General features: G+C 40.9%; 1 protein-coding gene and 1 long non-coding RNA gene across 3 annotated transcripts; one reads left to right on the forward strand and one right to left on the reverse strand.

The window, feature by feature from the left end:
• Nucleotides 1-2,510: 2,510 nt before the first annotated feature.
• Nucleotides 2,511-12,792, forward strand: LOC129743870 (uncharacterized). Its single transcript, XM_055736094.1, has 19 exons — nucleotides 2,511-3,948; nucleotides 3,999-5,345; nucleotides 5,412-5,464; nucleotides 5,517-5,664; nucleotides 5,731-5,751; nucleotides 5,818-5,870; nucleotides 6,554-6,701; nucleotides 6,768-6,788; nucleotides 6,855-6,907; nucleotides 7,096-7,243; nucleotides 7,310-7,330; nucleotides 7,397-7,449; nucleotides 7,502-7,649; nucleotides 7,716-7,736; nucleotides 7,803-7,855; nucleotides 8,539-8,686; nucleotides 8,753-8,773; nucleotides 8,840-8,892; nucleotides 12,461-12,792. Exons 2-19 carry the CDS (start codon nucleotides 5,287-5,289, stop codon nucleotides 12,610-12,612), a joined length of 1,374 nt encoding a protein of 457 aa, XP_055592069.1. The 5' UTR covers nucleotides 2,511-3,948; nucleotides 3,999-5,286; the 3' UTR covers nucleotides 12,613-12,792.
• Nucleotides 12,475-13,827, reverse strand: LOC129743908 (uncharacterized). Of its 2 annotated transcripts, none has more exons than XR_008736730.1 (4): nucleotides 13,472-13,827; nucleotides 13,278-13,411; nucleotides 12,959-13,220; nucleotides 12,475-12,704 (listed from the first exon to the last, which is right to left on the reverse strand). It is a non-coding gene; the product is annotated as an uncharacterized LOC129743908 (long non-coding RNA). The 2 variants fall into 2 exon arrangements; XR_008736729.1 differs by having other exon boundaries at nucleotides 12,933-13,220.
• Nucleotides 13,828-16,196: the final 2,369 nt, after the last annotated feature.

Consider the following 16,196-nt stretch of genomic DNA (forward strand, 5'->3'; position numbering starts at 1 on the left):
ACCGAACCATCGTGGAACGGGCGAGGTGTATGCTTTTCGAGTCCAATCTACCGAAGAGATTCTGGGCTGAGGCTACCGGAACAGCAGTTTATTTGATCAATCGCTCTCCTACGAAAGGCCACGGATCAACGCCAGAGGAAATGTTCAGCGGCAAGAAACCACATCTAGGTCACGTGCGAGTGTTTGGTTCGCCGGTGATGGTTCATGTTCCCAAACAGAAACGACGGAAGTGGGATCGGAAAGCTGTGGAGTGCATTCTCACTGGATTCGACGAAGACACGAAGGCCTACCGAGTGTGGAATCCGGAGTCGAGGAAAATTGTTTTTTCTCGAGACGTCACTTTCATCAGTGAGAAACCCAAGGATCCAGCCAGCGGAGCACGCCGCCCCAAGTTAGTACCGTTAAACTTGAGTGGCGATGTGCAAATCGATGGGACCGAGGTTGAAGGTAACGACGCCGATGGTGAGCCGAACGATGTACTTCCCATTGACGAGGTCAGCGACGATAGTTTTGTTGAAGCAGAAGACAGCCAAGAAAACTTCCCATCCAGTGACGTGACAACCTCTGCGCTCCCCACGCAAACAGTTTCAAATCCGCCCGTGTCACAGGCGTTGAGGCGAAGCGGAAGGGAGCGCGCAATTCCAGGCAAGTTAAAAGATTTTCTTGTTCCGAGCAAATATTTGTCCTCCAATCGTTTTACAGCAATCGAGGGAAGTGGTACAACCAACCAAACGATGTCGGTATCCAAACCAGCGGCGAACCATGCTGAGCTGGGACTGGTCGCGAGGCGTACAGCGGATAGTGCTGATCCACGCACACCAACCGAAGCGTGGGCCGGACCGGATGCTGCCTTGTGGAGAGACGCGATGGACGAGGAGTACCGTTCTTTAATTTCCAACGGTACCTGGGAACTGGTCCAGTTACCCCCAAATCGTAAGGCTATCGGTTGCAAATGGCTGTTCAAAACGAAGCAAGATGAGAAGGGCAACATCGTAAGGCACAAGGTCAGACTGGTCGCTCAAGGATTCACCCAGAAGTTCGGGGTGGACTTCGATGAAGTTTTTGCCCCGGTCGCGAAGCAGGTGACGTTCCGGACACTGATGACTGTGGCAAGTCGTCGTGGTATGATTGTGAAGCACGTCGACGTGAAAACGGCTTACCTCAACGGTGAACTGGAGGAAACCATTTTCATGCGCCAGCCAGAGGGGTACGCTAAAGGAGGAGCCAACACAGTCTGCCTACTCAAGAAGAGTCTTTACGGGTTGAAACAGTCGGCCCGTGTGTGGAACCAACGAATAGATGGCGTTTTTCGAGATATGGGGTTCAAGTCGTCCGAAGCTGATCCATGCCTGTATACTCGAAAGCGGGGCAATTGTTTCGCCTACATCATCATTTATGTAGACGACGTCCTAATTGCCACACAAACGGAGAAGGAGTTCCAACAAATTTTTGCCGTGTTGGAAAAGAACTTTGCGATGACGAATCTTGGAGATGTCAAACATTTTCTGGGAATCGACATACGACGAGAAAATGGAAGCTACTCGTTGTGCCAGCAGAAGTACATCCGGAAACTCGCAGCAAGGTTTGGATTGGAAAACGCGAAACCATCGAAAATTCCCTTGGACCCTGCACACCTACAGCAGAAGGAGGAGGAGGAGGACGATCGACTTCCGAACAACAGAAACTTCCTCAGTCTCATCGGAGGTCTACTGTACGTGTCCGTTCACTCTCGCCCTGATGTGTCAGCCAGCGTGTCCATTTTAGCTCAGAAGTCAAGTCGTCCGACACAGCGAGATTGGCAAGAAGCGAAACGGGTTTTACGTTACCTGATTGGAACCAGTTCACATCGCCTACATCTAGGAGCCACTCAAGCCGGTCTGGAAATGTTTGCTGATGCTGATTGGGCTGGTAATCATCGTGACCGGAAATCCAATTCTGGTTTCTTGATACGATTCGGAGGAGGTGTCGTTAGCTGGGGATCTCGCCGACAGACTTGTGTGTCCCTATCTACCACCGAAGCGGAATTCATCGCACTCACCGAAGGTTGTCAAGAGCTAACTTGGGTGAAGAAGCTTTTGACCGATTTTGGAGAAGATACGTCCATGCCAATCCCCATCTTCGAGGACAATCAAAGTGCGATCAAGCTCGTCGAAGGTGATCGGATCGAGAAGCGGAGCAAGCATATCGAGACGAAATACTTCTACGTCCGAGATCTTCATGAAAAAGGTTTTATCAAAATGCGGTACTGTCCGACGGAAAACATGCAAGCAGATATTCTGACGAAGCCGTTGCAGCACCAGCGAATCAAGTTCCTGCGTGATCGAATTGGAATCATCGGAGATCTAGACGAGGAGGAGTGTTGAAACACGTGGTGTTGAATTGCGTCTAGATCACAGTAAGCGATTCTATGTTAGTTATAAGTATGCTATTAGAAATAAAATTCAATCCTGTTCTAACTGCCAAGCAGAGTAGTTCGTTCTACGGCTCTCGTCCGAATACCAATAAAAAGATTTGCGATCTATCTCCTCACTGCCTCCGGATGGCTTGCACTCAGCTACGGGTAGTGAGGCAAACGACAAATTATTTATTGAAGTTGTCAAAATAGACTCTTCCTTTGATCTGTGGTCTTCTGCCAAAGTAGAGTGTCCTCTTGCGTTACCTGCGCAACCTAGTCCCAAGTCAAGAGTTTCTTCCAGGTGTCGTTTTTCAACACGCTCTTTCTTTAGTTTCGACGAGAGCAAGGAGTTACGTTTACTCATAAGCCGAAGACGCTTGGTAAGAGTTTTAACAGCGACAGGAAGCTTTTTCTTCGCAACACGGGTAGTTTTCCTGGAATAACGTTTATGTTTCTAGTTACTATTTTCTTCAAAGCAGCAAGGTCAACCGTAACAGGTTGAGATCGTCAATCATTTAACAATCAACTTTAATATTAATAAATCGTTTTTTTTTTAGGTCATTTTTTTTTTGTACGGTATTGCAAACGTGAGGACACCTTTACCTTTCATAATTCCATATAATTTGCCACTCTAAGCAACGTTTAAATTTTGCATGACTACTCGAAGCCGAACATGGCCACTCGAAGCCAATGAGAATCATACTTTGCTTTGTAACTCGGAGCAACATTTAAAAAAAATGCGTGGCCATTCGGAGCCGGATATGGCCACCCAGAACCAATGAAAATCACTCGAGATTCTCTGTAATGTGCCACTCGGAATGGCCACTCGGAGACAATAAGAATCATTCGAGATTCTTTGTAATGTGCCACTCGGAGCAACATTCAAACATGATTTCACGGCCACTCGAAGCCGGAAATGGCCGCTCGGAGCCAGTAAGAATCACTCGAGATTCTCTTTAATGTGCCACTCGAAGCAACATTCAAATATAATTTCACGACCACTCGAAGCCGGAAATGGCCGCTCGGAGCCAATAAGAATCACTCGAGATTCTCTGTAATGTGCCACTCGGAGCAACATCAAACATAATTTCACGGCCATTCGAAGCCGAAAATGGCCGCTCGGAGCCAATAAGAATCACTCGAGATTCTCAGCAATGTGCCACTCGAAGCAACATTTAAAAAATACATTTTTCACGGCCACTCGAAGCCGGAAATGGCCGCTCGGAGCCAATAAGAATCATTCGAGATTCTTTGTAATGTGCCACTCGGAGCAACATTCAAACATGATTTCACGGCCACTCGAAGCCGGAAATGGCCGCTCGGAGCCAGTAAGAATCACTCGAGATTCTCTTTAATGTGCCACTCGAAGCAACATTCAAATATAATTTCACGACCAGTCGAAGCCGGAAATGGCCGCTCGGAGCCAATAAGAATCACTCGAGATTCTCAGCAATGTGCCACTCGAAGCAACATTTAAAAAAATACATTTTTTCACGGCCACTCCAAGCCGGAAATGGCCGCTCGGAGCCAATAAGAATCATTCGAGATTCTCTGTAATATGCCACTCGTTCATTCATTCAAGATTTAATTTTTTTTTTTTTAGCGGTCACTCAAAGCCGGAAATTGCCGCTCGGGGCCTATGAGAAAAATTCGAGGTTCTTTGTAATGTCCCGCTTGGAGCAACTTTCAAACACAGGTTTGTTTTTTTTTTTACGGTCACTAGAAATGGCTAGGTTTTTTTTAAAATCTAGATCTAATCCAACATAATTCAATTTCGAATTTGGGAGATCATTAATTGTTAAAAGGGAAAAAACCATTTTATTCCACAACCAAAAACAAAATGGCTAACCTATGAATTTTTTCGTTCGTCTCGTTTTGTCTTACTCGGTTCAATTCGGTCTAATTTTTCCAAATGAATTTGCTTACTTGAACATGAATTATTTTATCTAGTCGAAATAGAAAAAAAAGTAATTCCGAAACAACACAGTTATAATCAAACATTATTTTTATTAGTAGTCTTCCGAACATTATCAAAAACAAAATGGCTACCGATGCTGTAGCTTTTTTTCACCATTTTGGTTATAAAAATGTCTACCTAACATAAAATATAAATCACATTACTAGGTTCAATTCAGTCTAGCTTTCTCAAATGAATTTACTTACTTGGGAGCATGGACTGTGCCATTGTCGAGTCCGGAGGATTCGTCACTAGACATTTCGGTGATTTTTTACTTTCTGCAAAGCACGTCTACACTTTCCACAAAGCACGTCTACTCTTCACAACTATGCTCTATTAACTGAGTTCTTTTCCGTTCGATTTTCATCTCATCATGTTGCTCTCTCTCACATTTACACACATAAACACGATCTGTTTTACACTCGCATTCATAGTTTATTTTGCAACCGTTGTATGATTCTATTGGTAGTGGTTAGGTCTCAATTGGATTCTAAATGGATTTCTGAGAGGGAGCTTTTCCGATTGAAATAATTCTTTGTCTTACACGCTTCGGATAGAATAATGAAAGCTGTTCGTTGTTTATCAAAAATCTCTGTTTAAAGTTATTCAAAGGAATAAATTCGATATTTTCGATTGCTCTGGTATCTCGCTTTTATTATTGTATTCTTGTATCTTATATTCTCTACACTGGAAACGTTCAGCAATCCAAATTTTTGCTGGAAACCAGCAATCGATTTTCTTATTGCTGGATTTTTCAGCATTCGGTTGTGTTCTTGTCATTTTTGCTGGAAAATCAGCAATCGGTTTTCAAATTGCTGGACTTTCCAGCAATCGGTCTAGTTTGCTGGAAAATCAGCAATCGAGTTGTCAAATTGGAGTCTGTTTGTTTTCGTACGCTGAAGCAAGGTAAGACTCTTTTTCACGAATTTTGTTTATGTTAATACTATTTTTTCATTTTCCTCTATATTCTAGCAACCAGACATCAAGTCAAGGGTGAGTTTGTATTGGAAAATGGATTTATCAGATTCATGAAAGGTATTAATCGAATCTCTATTTCAGGTGGCGGATGATTATCACATTGGCACAAAGCTGCCACCCCGGAGGCGGTATTGGTATATTGACAAAACATATGACAATCGATTTTCTTATTGCTGGATTTTTCAGCATTCGGTTGTGTTCTTGTCATTTTTGCTGGAAAATCAGCAATCGGTTTTCAAATTGCTGGACTTTCCAGCAATCGGTCTAGTTTGCTGGAAAATCAGCAATCGAGTTGTCAAATTGGAGTCTGTTTGTTTTCGTACGCTGAAGCAAGGTAAGACTCTTTTTCACGAATTTTGTTTATGTTAATACTATTTTTTCATTTTCCTCTATATTCTAGCAACCAGACATCAAGTCAAGGGTGAGTTTGTATTGGAAAATGGATTTATCAGATTCATGAAAGGTATTAATCGAATCTCTATTTCAGGTGGCGGATGATTATCACATTGGCACAAAGCTGCCACCCCGGAGGCGGTATTGGTATATTGACAAAACATATGTCTCACAAATTTTACACTTTCATTTTTATTTTTTCTGAATTTTAGCATAATTGAAAACACTATTTGTCACTGTAAGTTTTAACTGCCAATTTCCGATGGTTCCATCTACGGCCAACAGGAACCACCGAGGTTTCATTTTGCCAGGACTTGGAAACCTCCCCGTACATTCGCTGGCGTTGATGATGTACCTTCACTGGCAGCAGCAACCTGGTCGAAAAAAAAACACAGAAAATTCAACACATTCCAACCAGAAAATCTGTCTGCTTTCAGATTGATTCTTACCTGTATACTTCCGGTTCGATTCGGTCACTATTTCGTTGTCTACTTGGTCACCAAAGTTACTGCCGGCATCGATTTCCTAACTGCACTAACTTTTTATTTGTGGCGGCAAAAACGGCTGCTGCCAAAAAAAGAAGGCGCCCAACAAACTTAGTTTTTACTAAAATCAAGCAAAATTCACATTTTGCTATCGTGTTAGTAAAACGAGCCCAGTTGCTAACCGAAAGTAATCGACTATTTTTGCTAAGTGGAGCCCCGAAAATTTTGTGTGTACACTGTAAATTTTTGCCTCGGTTTCCAGCAAAAAAAATTGCTGGAAACGTTCAGCAATCCAAATTTTTGCTGGAAACCAGCAATCGATTTTCTTATTGCTGGATTTTTCAGCATTCGGTTGTGTTCTTGTCATTTTTGCTGGAAAATCAGCAATCGGTTTTCAAATTGCTGGACTTTCCAGCAATCGGTCTAGTTTGCTGGAAAATCAGCAATCGAGTTGTCAAATTGGAGTCTGTTTGTTTTCGTACGCTGAAGCAAGGTAAGACTCTTTTTCACGAATTTTGTTTATGTTAATACTATTTTTTCATTTTCCTCTATATTCTAGCAACCAGACATCAAGTCAAGGGTGAGTTTGTATTGGAAAATGGATTTATCAGATTCATGAAAGGTATTAATCGAATCTCTATTTCAGGTGGCGGATGATTATCACATTGGCACAAAGCTGCCACCCCGGAGGCGGTATTGGTATATTGACAAAACATATGTCTCTGCTAATTCATTTAATTCATAATAAAAAAATGGAAGAAAAATATGTTGTTTATTACTTATCCTGTGCACAGCCAGTTTCAATATTTAAATTTGATTTGAAAAATAAATTTGATACCAAATACAGCCGAATGCTTTGATTGAAATAGCTAGATTTTATTTTTCAGCATTCGGTTGTGTTCTTGTCATTTTTGCTGGAAAATCAGCAATCGGTTTTCAAATTGCTGGACTTTCCAGCAATCGGTCTAGTTTGCTGGAAAATCAGCAATCGAGTTGTCAAATTGGAGTCTGTTTGTTTTCGTACGCTGAAGCAAGGTAAGACTCTTTTTCACGAATTTTGTTTATGTTAATACTATTTTTTCATTTTCCTCTATATTCTAGCAACCAGACATCAAGTCAAGGGTGAGTTTGTATTGGAAAATGGATTTATCAGATTCATGAAAGGTATTAATCGAATCTCTATTTCAGGTGGCGGATGATTATCACATTGGCACAAAGCTGCCACCCCGGAGGCGGTATTGGTATATTGACAAAACATATGACAATCGATTTTCTTATTGCTGGATTTTTCAGCATTCGGTTGTGTTCTTGTCATTTTTGCTGGAAAATCAGCAATCGGTTTTCAAATTGCTGGACTTTCCAGCAATCGGTCTAGTTTGCTGGAAAATCAGCAATCGAGTTGTCAAATTGGAGTCTGTTTGTTTTCGTACGCTGAAGCAAGGTAAGACTCTTTTTCACGAATTTTGTTTATGTTAATACTATTTTTTCATTTTCCTCTATATTCTAGCAACCAGACATCAAGTCAAGGGTGAGTTTGTATTGGAAAATGGATTTATCAGATTCATGAAAGGTATTAATCGAATCTCTATTTCAGGTGGCGGATGATTATCACATTGGCACAAAGCTGCCACCCCGGAGGCGGTATTGGTATATTGACAAAACATATGTCTCACAAATTTTACACTTTCATTTTTATTTTTTCTGAATTTTAGCATAATTGAAAACACTATTTGTCACTGTAAGTTTTAACTGCCAATTTCCGATGGTTCCATCTACGGCCAACAGGAACCACCGAGGTTTCATTTTGCCAGGACTTGGAAACCTCCCCGTACATTCGCTGGCGTTGATGATGTACCTTCACTGGCAGCAGCAACCTGGTCGAAAAAAAAACACAGAAAATTCAACACATTCCAACCAGAAAATCTGTCTGCTTTCAGATTGATTCTTACCTGTATACTTCCGGTTCGATTCGGTCACTATTTCGTTGTCTACTTGGTCACCAAAGTTACTGCCGGCATCGATTTCCTAACTGCACTAACTTTTTATTTGTGGCGGCAAAAACGGCTGCTGCCAAAAAAAGAAGGCGCCCAACAAACTTAGTTTTTACTAAAATCAAGCAAAATTCACATTTTGCTATCGTGTTAGTAAAACGAGCCCAGTTGCTAACCGAAAGTAATCGACTATTTTTGCTAAGTGGAGCCCCGAAAATTTTGTGTGTACACTGTAAATTTTTGCCTCGGTTTCCAGCAAAAAAAATTGCTGGAAACGTTCAGCAATCCAAATTTTTGCTGGAAACCAGCAATCGATTTTCTTATTGCTGGATTTTTCAGCATTCGGTTGTGTTCTTGTCATTTTTGCTGGAAAATCAGCAATCGGTTTTCAAATTGCTGGACTTTCCAGCAATCGGTCTAGTTTGCTGGAAAATCAGCAATCGAGTTGTCAAATTGGAGTCTGTTTGTTTTCGTACGCTGAAGCAAGGTAAGACTCTTTTTCACGAATTTTGTTTATGTTAATACTATTTTTTCATTTTCCTCTATATTCTAGCAACCAGACATCAAGTCAAGGGTGAGTTTGTATTGGAAAATGGATTTATCAGATTCATGAAAGGTATTAATCGAATCTCTATTTCAGGTGGCGGATGATTATCACATTGGCACAAAGCTGCCACCCCGGAGGCGGTATTGGTATATTGACAAAACATATGTCTCTGCTAATTCATTTAATTCATAATAAAAAAATGGAAGAAAAATATGTTGTTTATTACTTATCATGTGCACAGCCAGTTTCAATATTTAAATTTGATTTGAAAAATAAATTTGATACCAAATACAGCCGAATGCTTTGATTGAAATAGCTAGTTTCCAGCAATCTGGATTGCTGATTTCCAGCAATTTGAATTGCTGGAAACCAGCTTTGATGTTTGCTGATTTTTCCAGCAATCGATATTGCTGGAAATTTTGCTGGAAAGTCAGCGGGACAAAAACCAGCAAAATTTTGCTGGTTTCCAGCAAAAAAAAATTTGCTGTGTACACCTGTTCGTGGTCCGTACAAACTCCATCCTAGCCGACATTGTATAGCGACGGGTTCTCCTAACTCTCCTATTCGGGATTGAAGCGGGGCGATAAGATGAGCATTGTTGATTCCAATCAACAACTTCGGTTTTGTTGACCCGTAGCTTGGGATTTCAATGTCCCGCAGGTGTAAGAATTTCTCACGCAACTCACCGCTGTCCAAACATTGCATGGGTAAGTCCAGTTTACGGACGGTTCTAGCATCAATCAGATCGAAGCGGTTCATGTCATCTACAGCCGATATTTGAAGGTGTATTTTAGCTGATCAATTCTCCACCGTACTCATTCCGTTGGTCCAACTCATTTCCAGAGGTTCTATGTTTCCTTTTGATCCCAACTCCTTAGCTAGTTCGTCCTCAATCAGTGTCACTGATGATCCTTCGTCTATCAGCGCTAACGCCTTCAGTTTTTTTAGGTCGCTGTAAACCACTACAGGAATCATTCGAAATATGACTGACTGTCGATGACTGTTGCAGCTCGCAATCAAATGCGGTGCGTTTGAATTTGACTCCCAGTGTAAGAGTGGATGATGTCTCTGATCACAACGATTCGTACCACATCGGCGTTTCGACATGCAATGTTTTCCGTTATGGTTGTACAGGCACAATGGGCACAACTCTAACCGCTGTACCATGTTCCAACGTTCCTGCAAATTCGATGCTCTGAATTCATTGCAATTGCGTCCAAAATGTCCTGCCAACCCGCAAATCGAGCAGCCCTTAGAGTGATAGTTTTCGGAAGAGACAGCTGTTCTAGACGGAGGAACATTTTCAAACTCCTGTTGACTGCATGTACAGCACTTGTGACCATCAGTATCCGTAATGTTGACAAATCCTTTAACCACCGGTTTTTCACGCCGTCTCCCTCTCACCGGGTCTTCGATGTTGCACGGCGCATATGTTACCTCCAGCGCTTTGTCCACCAACTCTTCCATAAATTCTCCGAACACCTCCAGATCCACCGCTATCCGTTTTCGCTTGAACTCCACCCATTCCATTGCGTAGACCGAGGGTAGCTTCTGAACCAACCGCTGCATCAAGATAGGATTTCGAAGATGATCTGTCAATTTTGCTGCTTTCATGTGCTGAGTAACCTCCTCAACGGCACTCCCAAACTCAATAACAGACTCCAGATCTTCTGAGTTGAGGCCCGGAAGGGTCTGTATACGATCGGCCAATATCGTTGAAAGAACTTCGGGGTTTCCAAAACGTCTGCGTAACTTTTGAATTATGAAAGGAACGTTTTCTGGAAGAAGTAAACGATTCCGCACCACGTCCAATGCCTTTCCAGTCAAAGCCTCGCGTAGGCGAACCAGATTCTCTGAATCACTAAATCCGCAGGCTGTATTCGATTGTTCATATGAGCTTATGAATATTGGCCATTCTTCGGGTCGACCTGAGAATTTCGGCAAGCTCTTTGGGTAAACTTGCCTAGACGCGATTATCTGCAGCTGAGATGCGCCATCGGAGAGTTTTGTAGTGCTTAAAGCCGTACCTTTAAAAGACTTCGATGCGACGCTACTTATTTCTGGCAAACCAATTCCACCACAAGCTATTTCACATCCAGAAATTTCCTTTTCTTGACGGTCCTCTTCCTTAGGTGTCGATTGTTTTCGCTGTTCGTACGTCGTTTCGCTTCGACCCACCTCGGAATCCTTTTGCCAATCTTCAACTCTTTTCCGGAGATTATACTCTTCATCCTCGCTGGAATCGCCTTCGGGTTCAGTTTCTTCTTCCGCAAGCCTTTCTAAAACATGTCTGCGTTCCATGAGCTCCTTCTCACGCCTGATTCCTTTCAGCTCCATCTCCAATAATTTTCGCTCAATTTCTTCTTCTTGGCGCCTTTGCGTGCTCTCTTCTTGCAACCGTTGTAGCTCACGCTTTGCCTTCTCACGCGTTGAAGCCTTTGACGACCTGCTACCAGCACTACTTGCACTGCACTCACTTTTTTTATCTTCACTCCGCGTTCCAATAACAGAAGAATTGGTGTCTGGGAAACGTAAAAGAGACTTTCTAATGGCGCCGGTATACGTGCTTTCTGTTCTAGCATCCGATCTAACTGCCTGCCTATCATCCTGTTGCTCGACCTGACCTTTCTTAGCTGTTTTAACGATATTCTTTGAGGGTAATTTCGATTTAGGGTTTTTTTTATGTTTTTCTTTGCATGCACGCGGGGGACCACGAGTTTTTGTATTCCCTGCCGAAGCGAACGATTCCAAAAGCGATGGCTCGTCCGTTATACATTTTACGCAGAACCAAACACTTTCTGATACGCTGTCTTGAACATTTACGCAGGAAAAATGATACCAATCTCCACACCGATTGCACCGAACGCTTGCATCGTAATTCTCGCCCTCCTCGCAGCACTTATACTTGTAACCTTCCGCCATCTTGGATTTTGAATCTTTGAGAATGTTATTCGGACTTCTCAAGGGTAGGGAAACAAGTCTTTGTAGTGATGGATTCAAAGGACTCAAAGCTATAATTGAATTACAATTAGATACAAAAAAAAACATATCACATGGTCGCTTACATTCAAAGTTTCCTACTTCACACAAGATTACTTCCTCGATGGCTACTACGACTGCTTTTTATCAGGTCCTATTAAATAATTTCTTATTAGGCTATGCTTTAAACTAAATCTAAAAACTTACGTCACGTGAGATCAGACTGGCCAACTTCTTTCCACAATACACGGCTTTCAGCACATTAAACCTAAACATATAAACATTTAAATTTTGCTCTCCTTCCGAAATTCGGTTACTTACGGTACGCATGGACTCAATCAATTTGCTCAGTAATTCCTGTCGATTCAACGGCACTCGCACTCGATCTAAATAAAAGCTTCCTATTAGCACTTGATCCTTTTCTCTACTTTTTCTACTTACAGATCCAGTCTAGAGTTTCGCTAAAACTTTCCAATAAGTGGCAGTGCCCGTAATCACTCAAATTACTCCAAATCAATTTGATCACAAACTCTTTCTAGCTAAACCGAATTCATAACAGAACAAAATGGTGTAAACATTCATCATACTTTTACTAACACAAATTTCTGTACACAATTCTATACCTATTCCGTACACAATTCTACACCTATCTTATCATTCATCATCGATCCGTCATCAATGTTTTTCTGACGCACAGTGGTCGAATTTGCGTACAACAAAAATCTTTATTTTCAGTGAAACATACCGGTCAATCAAATGGAGGATTGTCGATTTCCAATGTTTTTATATCGACAGCAAACACAACAGAAAAAATTGCTTTACTTTACGACCAGGGAGATAGCAAAAACTGTTGGGCCCCAAACATTGTTGGTTGTCAAATTCAATGACAAAAAGGATACGGATGTCTAGACGACCACTTCTGGTACTGATTCACGTCTTCGTGCAGGCCAACCTCGAGGGAGCGAAGAGGGAATCGAGACTGTAAGAAAAAAATATGTCAATCTTTTATAATTACTTTGCAATGTGAAAAACTATTTATGTACAGTGAAAAACTTGGATTTTTAAAATAAAACGTTTGGAAATTAATTTCAGCGCTACAAATAAATTAAAAATTGAAGAAGACATTGAAGAAATCTTTGTCAGATTCGAATCTTTAATTTTTTATGATTCTAAAATAAAAATTGGCCAATAAAGTTTTTTGAGATACCTTTTTGAACAGTTTGACGATCTGACCTGAATAACTCGGCTGTTTCCTCAACTTTGCAGAATTATGTTTAGTGGTCGAAACCAGCTCAACAGGCTTCTTTCCATTTTTCCTCATTGCTTTGTCGTGGTTTTTATAGGAACAAATAAAGCACCGAAGTACCTTGCTTCGGAAATGCAATGATGAGTAAGTAGCTGGAAATATGGTTCTGAATGTTATCGTTGCTAAGTCCAGCTCATCTTCGGAAGCATTTTTTCGCAACGTTTCTACGACGATTATCCCAAATATGACCTGAAACAAACAATTTCATTAACATCACATTTTTAATAGGCTAACCAAGCAGCTAACCCTGAGCAGGAATAGATTGCTCGTGTCAATTTTGGTTCAAAATCCGGGGATGCCAGGCACAGAACAATTTCGGGTTCAACTGGAGGCAGAGTTCTGTGATTTTTCCGTTTTATTTTTGAAGTGCTTGGACTTTCCTGGAAATAAATAAAGTTGATAATAAATCGAATAGGAAAACTAAGACACAATGGACTTACTCATTTGGTGGAACCAATTGATGTACTTCCGGCGGAAGTTTCCCGAGTCATAATTTTTGGTTCCAGCTCGTTTCTCAGCTTTTTCTTCGGTATCCGTACCTGCACCTGGTCTTCTCCTTCCTTTTTCTTGCGAGTGCGCATTCTTGGCATTGGTTTTCTTCTGTAAGAATCCCCCAATGTTCTTGACCGGATTTCATCAGATCACGAGCGTTGGCCTCCCTTAAAATCAAACAATTAGATCAAAAAATCAAGTTAAATGGTGAAAGACGTACCTTTTACGAGTTTTAATGTTGATTCAAACGCAAAAATGGCGAAATATTAACACCCTTATTCTCGTTTTCGATCGAATAGCATTCGTTCGAAAGTTTTGCAATTTCGTATTCTTGTTTTCGTTCGAACGAATGAGAACAGTTCGATCTTTCGAACATCGTTCGTACGAACAAAACATTGTATTCCCGTTTTCGATCGAACGTATTTTTTCTACGGACTGTCAAACGCGAGTCTCATGCTGCGAACCATGATCGTTTAGAGCAATTAGTGAAGTTTAATATTGATTGTGGAATTCAAAAGTCGATTGAAATAAGATTGGATTCAAACCTGCGAAATTGTATGCTGCTAAATAACGAGATTTAAAAGACCAAATTTTATTATTAGTTGAAAAAAGCGTAAGTTTTATGTTGCGAATCTTGGACGTTCAATGAAAAAGTTTGCGATGTTGGGCGAATCAGAAATTGATATGTGGCTTATAATAATAAAACTTCAAATAACAATTTATTTTGATATTGAATAAATGAGATTTTTATTCATCATTTCAAAGCAAAATTCGAATGTAAACATTGTAGCCTTTCAAATTTATCCCTTCCTGATGACGACCGAGACCCAGCGGGGAGGAGCACTTCCGACGGTAGTATCAGATTTTTAAACACCATCACCGATAGGCATTGGAATAGCTTCTTCCGTTCGGAAACGAACAGGTGCGAACAGCTCCTGAATGAACAGATTCGATGTCGGACCAGATCTGAAAATTCGAAAGTTGCTAGCTGTCTCTCGGCTGCTGCTCTCAGTCTCTCGGCTGCTGATTTCAACACTTTATCCCGCTTTCCGATGTCCCTCAGTTGCACGAGTTGACACGACCTAAAACCATTTTTTCGGAAGTATTTCCGCCACTGACCGACGTATGAATTTTTCGAGACCCGGAAAATACATGACAACAAATGTCATTTTGACGTGGCTTGCTGCTCAAAAATTTCGAATTTGATCGGGCAACACCAATATCGAACGTATCGCATTCGAACGAAAACAAGAATAGCTTTTTCGAACTCGATCGAAAGTATCCGCCCAAGCAACCAAAAGTTCCCTAAAGAGGTACCATAGAAGCTTAATCAGCTTCTGCAGGTGGTCCTAGAGAATGCTAATCAGCCTAAAATTTAAGTTCTTAAAGAGACTTCCAAGTTCGTTTCAGTTGCTGGAGAGAATTCTATGCAGCTCTTAAGGGAATATCAAAGACCTTCTAGGCGATGAAAAAAAAATCGTGGTTGACAGATTGCTCTGACAACCAGATGACAGATGGCAAGATTGTCGGTCTAGCCGTTTATTTTGTTGATTTTAAATGTTTACCTTATTATTATCACAATTGTAGTATGTCTCCCTTTGAGAATCGATCCGCTGCCCACTAGGTTGCAAAGAAACCTTCCTGTTAACCACTTGACCAAACCTGCTCATCCTCTATTCTACTGTTTAAAGTTATATTTGAATTGAAAGAGAATATTCCATAGCTCGCTTGTGAATGAGTTTTCAGGATATTTCATTTATTTTGTTCTATTTTTATGGGACTTTCAGTGGGTTAAAAATATTAGAAACGTTTTTCATCATCAGCTTTTTATTAAATCACATTAGGAAAATTAAGAATCGTTTTTGAAACACACAAATGCCATCGGTCGGGGATTAAAAATTAACATTCTTACCAACAACAGCTGGCTGGGCCTCCGGGAGAGTGCGAGTGTAATCCGAATACCCCCTGGCCGCGGTGATCGACTACGGAAATACTTGCCTCAGATTGTTCCCAGCTCGTTGCTGACAACATCGTATTGGTGGGCACCGGTCTTGGTCAAAACTCCCGAATAGAAAAACATTGTGAAATGACCATGAATTTCATTTTCACGCAACCATGAATTTTGTGGTAGAAACTATGGGAATAATGGTATATGGAACCTTGAATACACTGTCAAATTCATAGTTTTCAACAGTGAAGTTTATGGTTTTTGCAAAATTTACCATGAAAAAAGGGGGTTGTTAAGCAACTTAACAATGAAAAAATCGACTTTTTTCCATATATTTTCAGAATGAAAAATATGAATTACATGGTTAAAACATCTTCCATTTTTTCGCTAAGATACTGTGAAATTGATTGTTTTACGCTGAATTTTCATTGTTTTCGCTACGATGAACATCATTGTTTATTCATGATTATTAAGGACTGCCGCGACCATAAACTTTCACAGTTTTAATTATTTTTTTATTTCATTTTTCCGAGAGATCGTAGGTAATTGATTGAAACAAACAATTTTATGTAAAATTTATAAAGGTTTTAATCATACTTAACAACATAAAATTTTTTGTCAAGCAGCTCACCCTTTGGGTGTGGAAAAAACATCACAATATCTGCACATCCGGCGGCATCACAATATCTGCAAATGCTGGTGCTGGTGAAAACTAAATCAAGTCA

Source organism: Uranotaenia lowii, chromosome 1 (assembly GCF_029784155.1).
Source record: "Uranotaenia lowii strain MFRU-FL chromosome 1, ASM2978415v1, whole genome shotgun sequence".
In the NCBI taxonomy this organism is placed as follows: Eukaryota; Metazoa; Arthropoda; class Insecta; order Diptera; family Culicidae; genus Uranotaenia; species Uranotaenia lowii.

Coding starts and splice junctions, on each gene's coding strand:
- LOC129743870 (XM_055736094.1), top strand. CDS start 5,287: ATGTTAATACTATTTTTTCATTTTCCTCTATATTCTAGCAACCAGACA. Junction 6,702..6,767: donor TTTTCGTACGCTGAAGCAAG/GTAAGACTCTTT, acceptor TCTATATTCTAG/CAACCAGACATCAAGTCAAG. Junction 7,244..7,309: donor TTTTCGTACGCTGAAGCAAG/GTAAGACTCTTT, acceptor TCTATATTCTAG/CAACCAGACATCAAGTCAAG.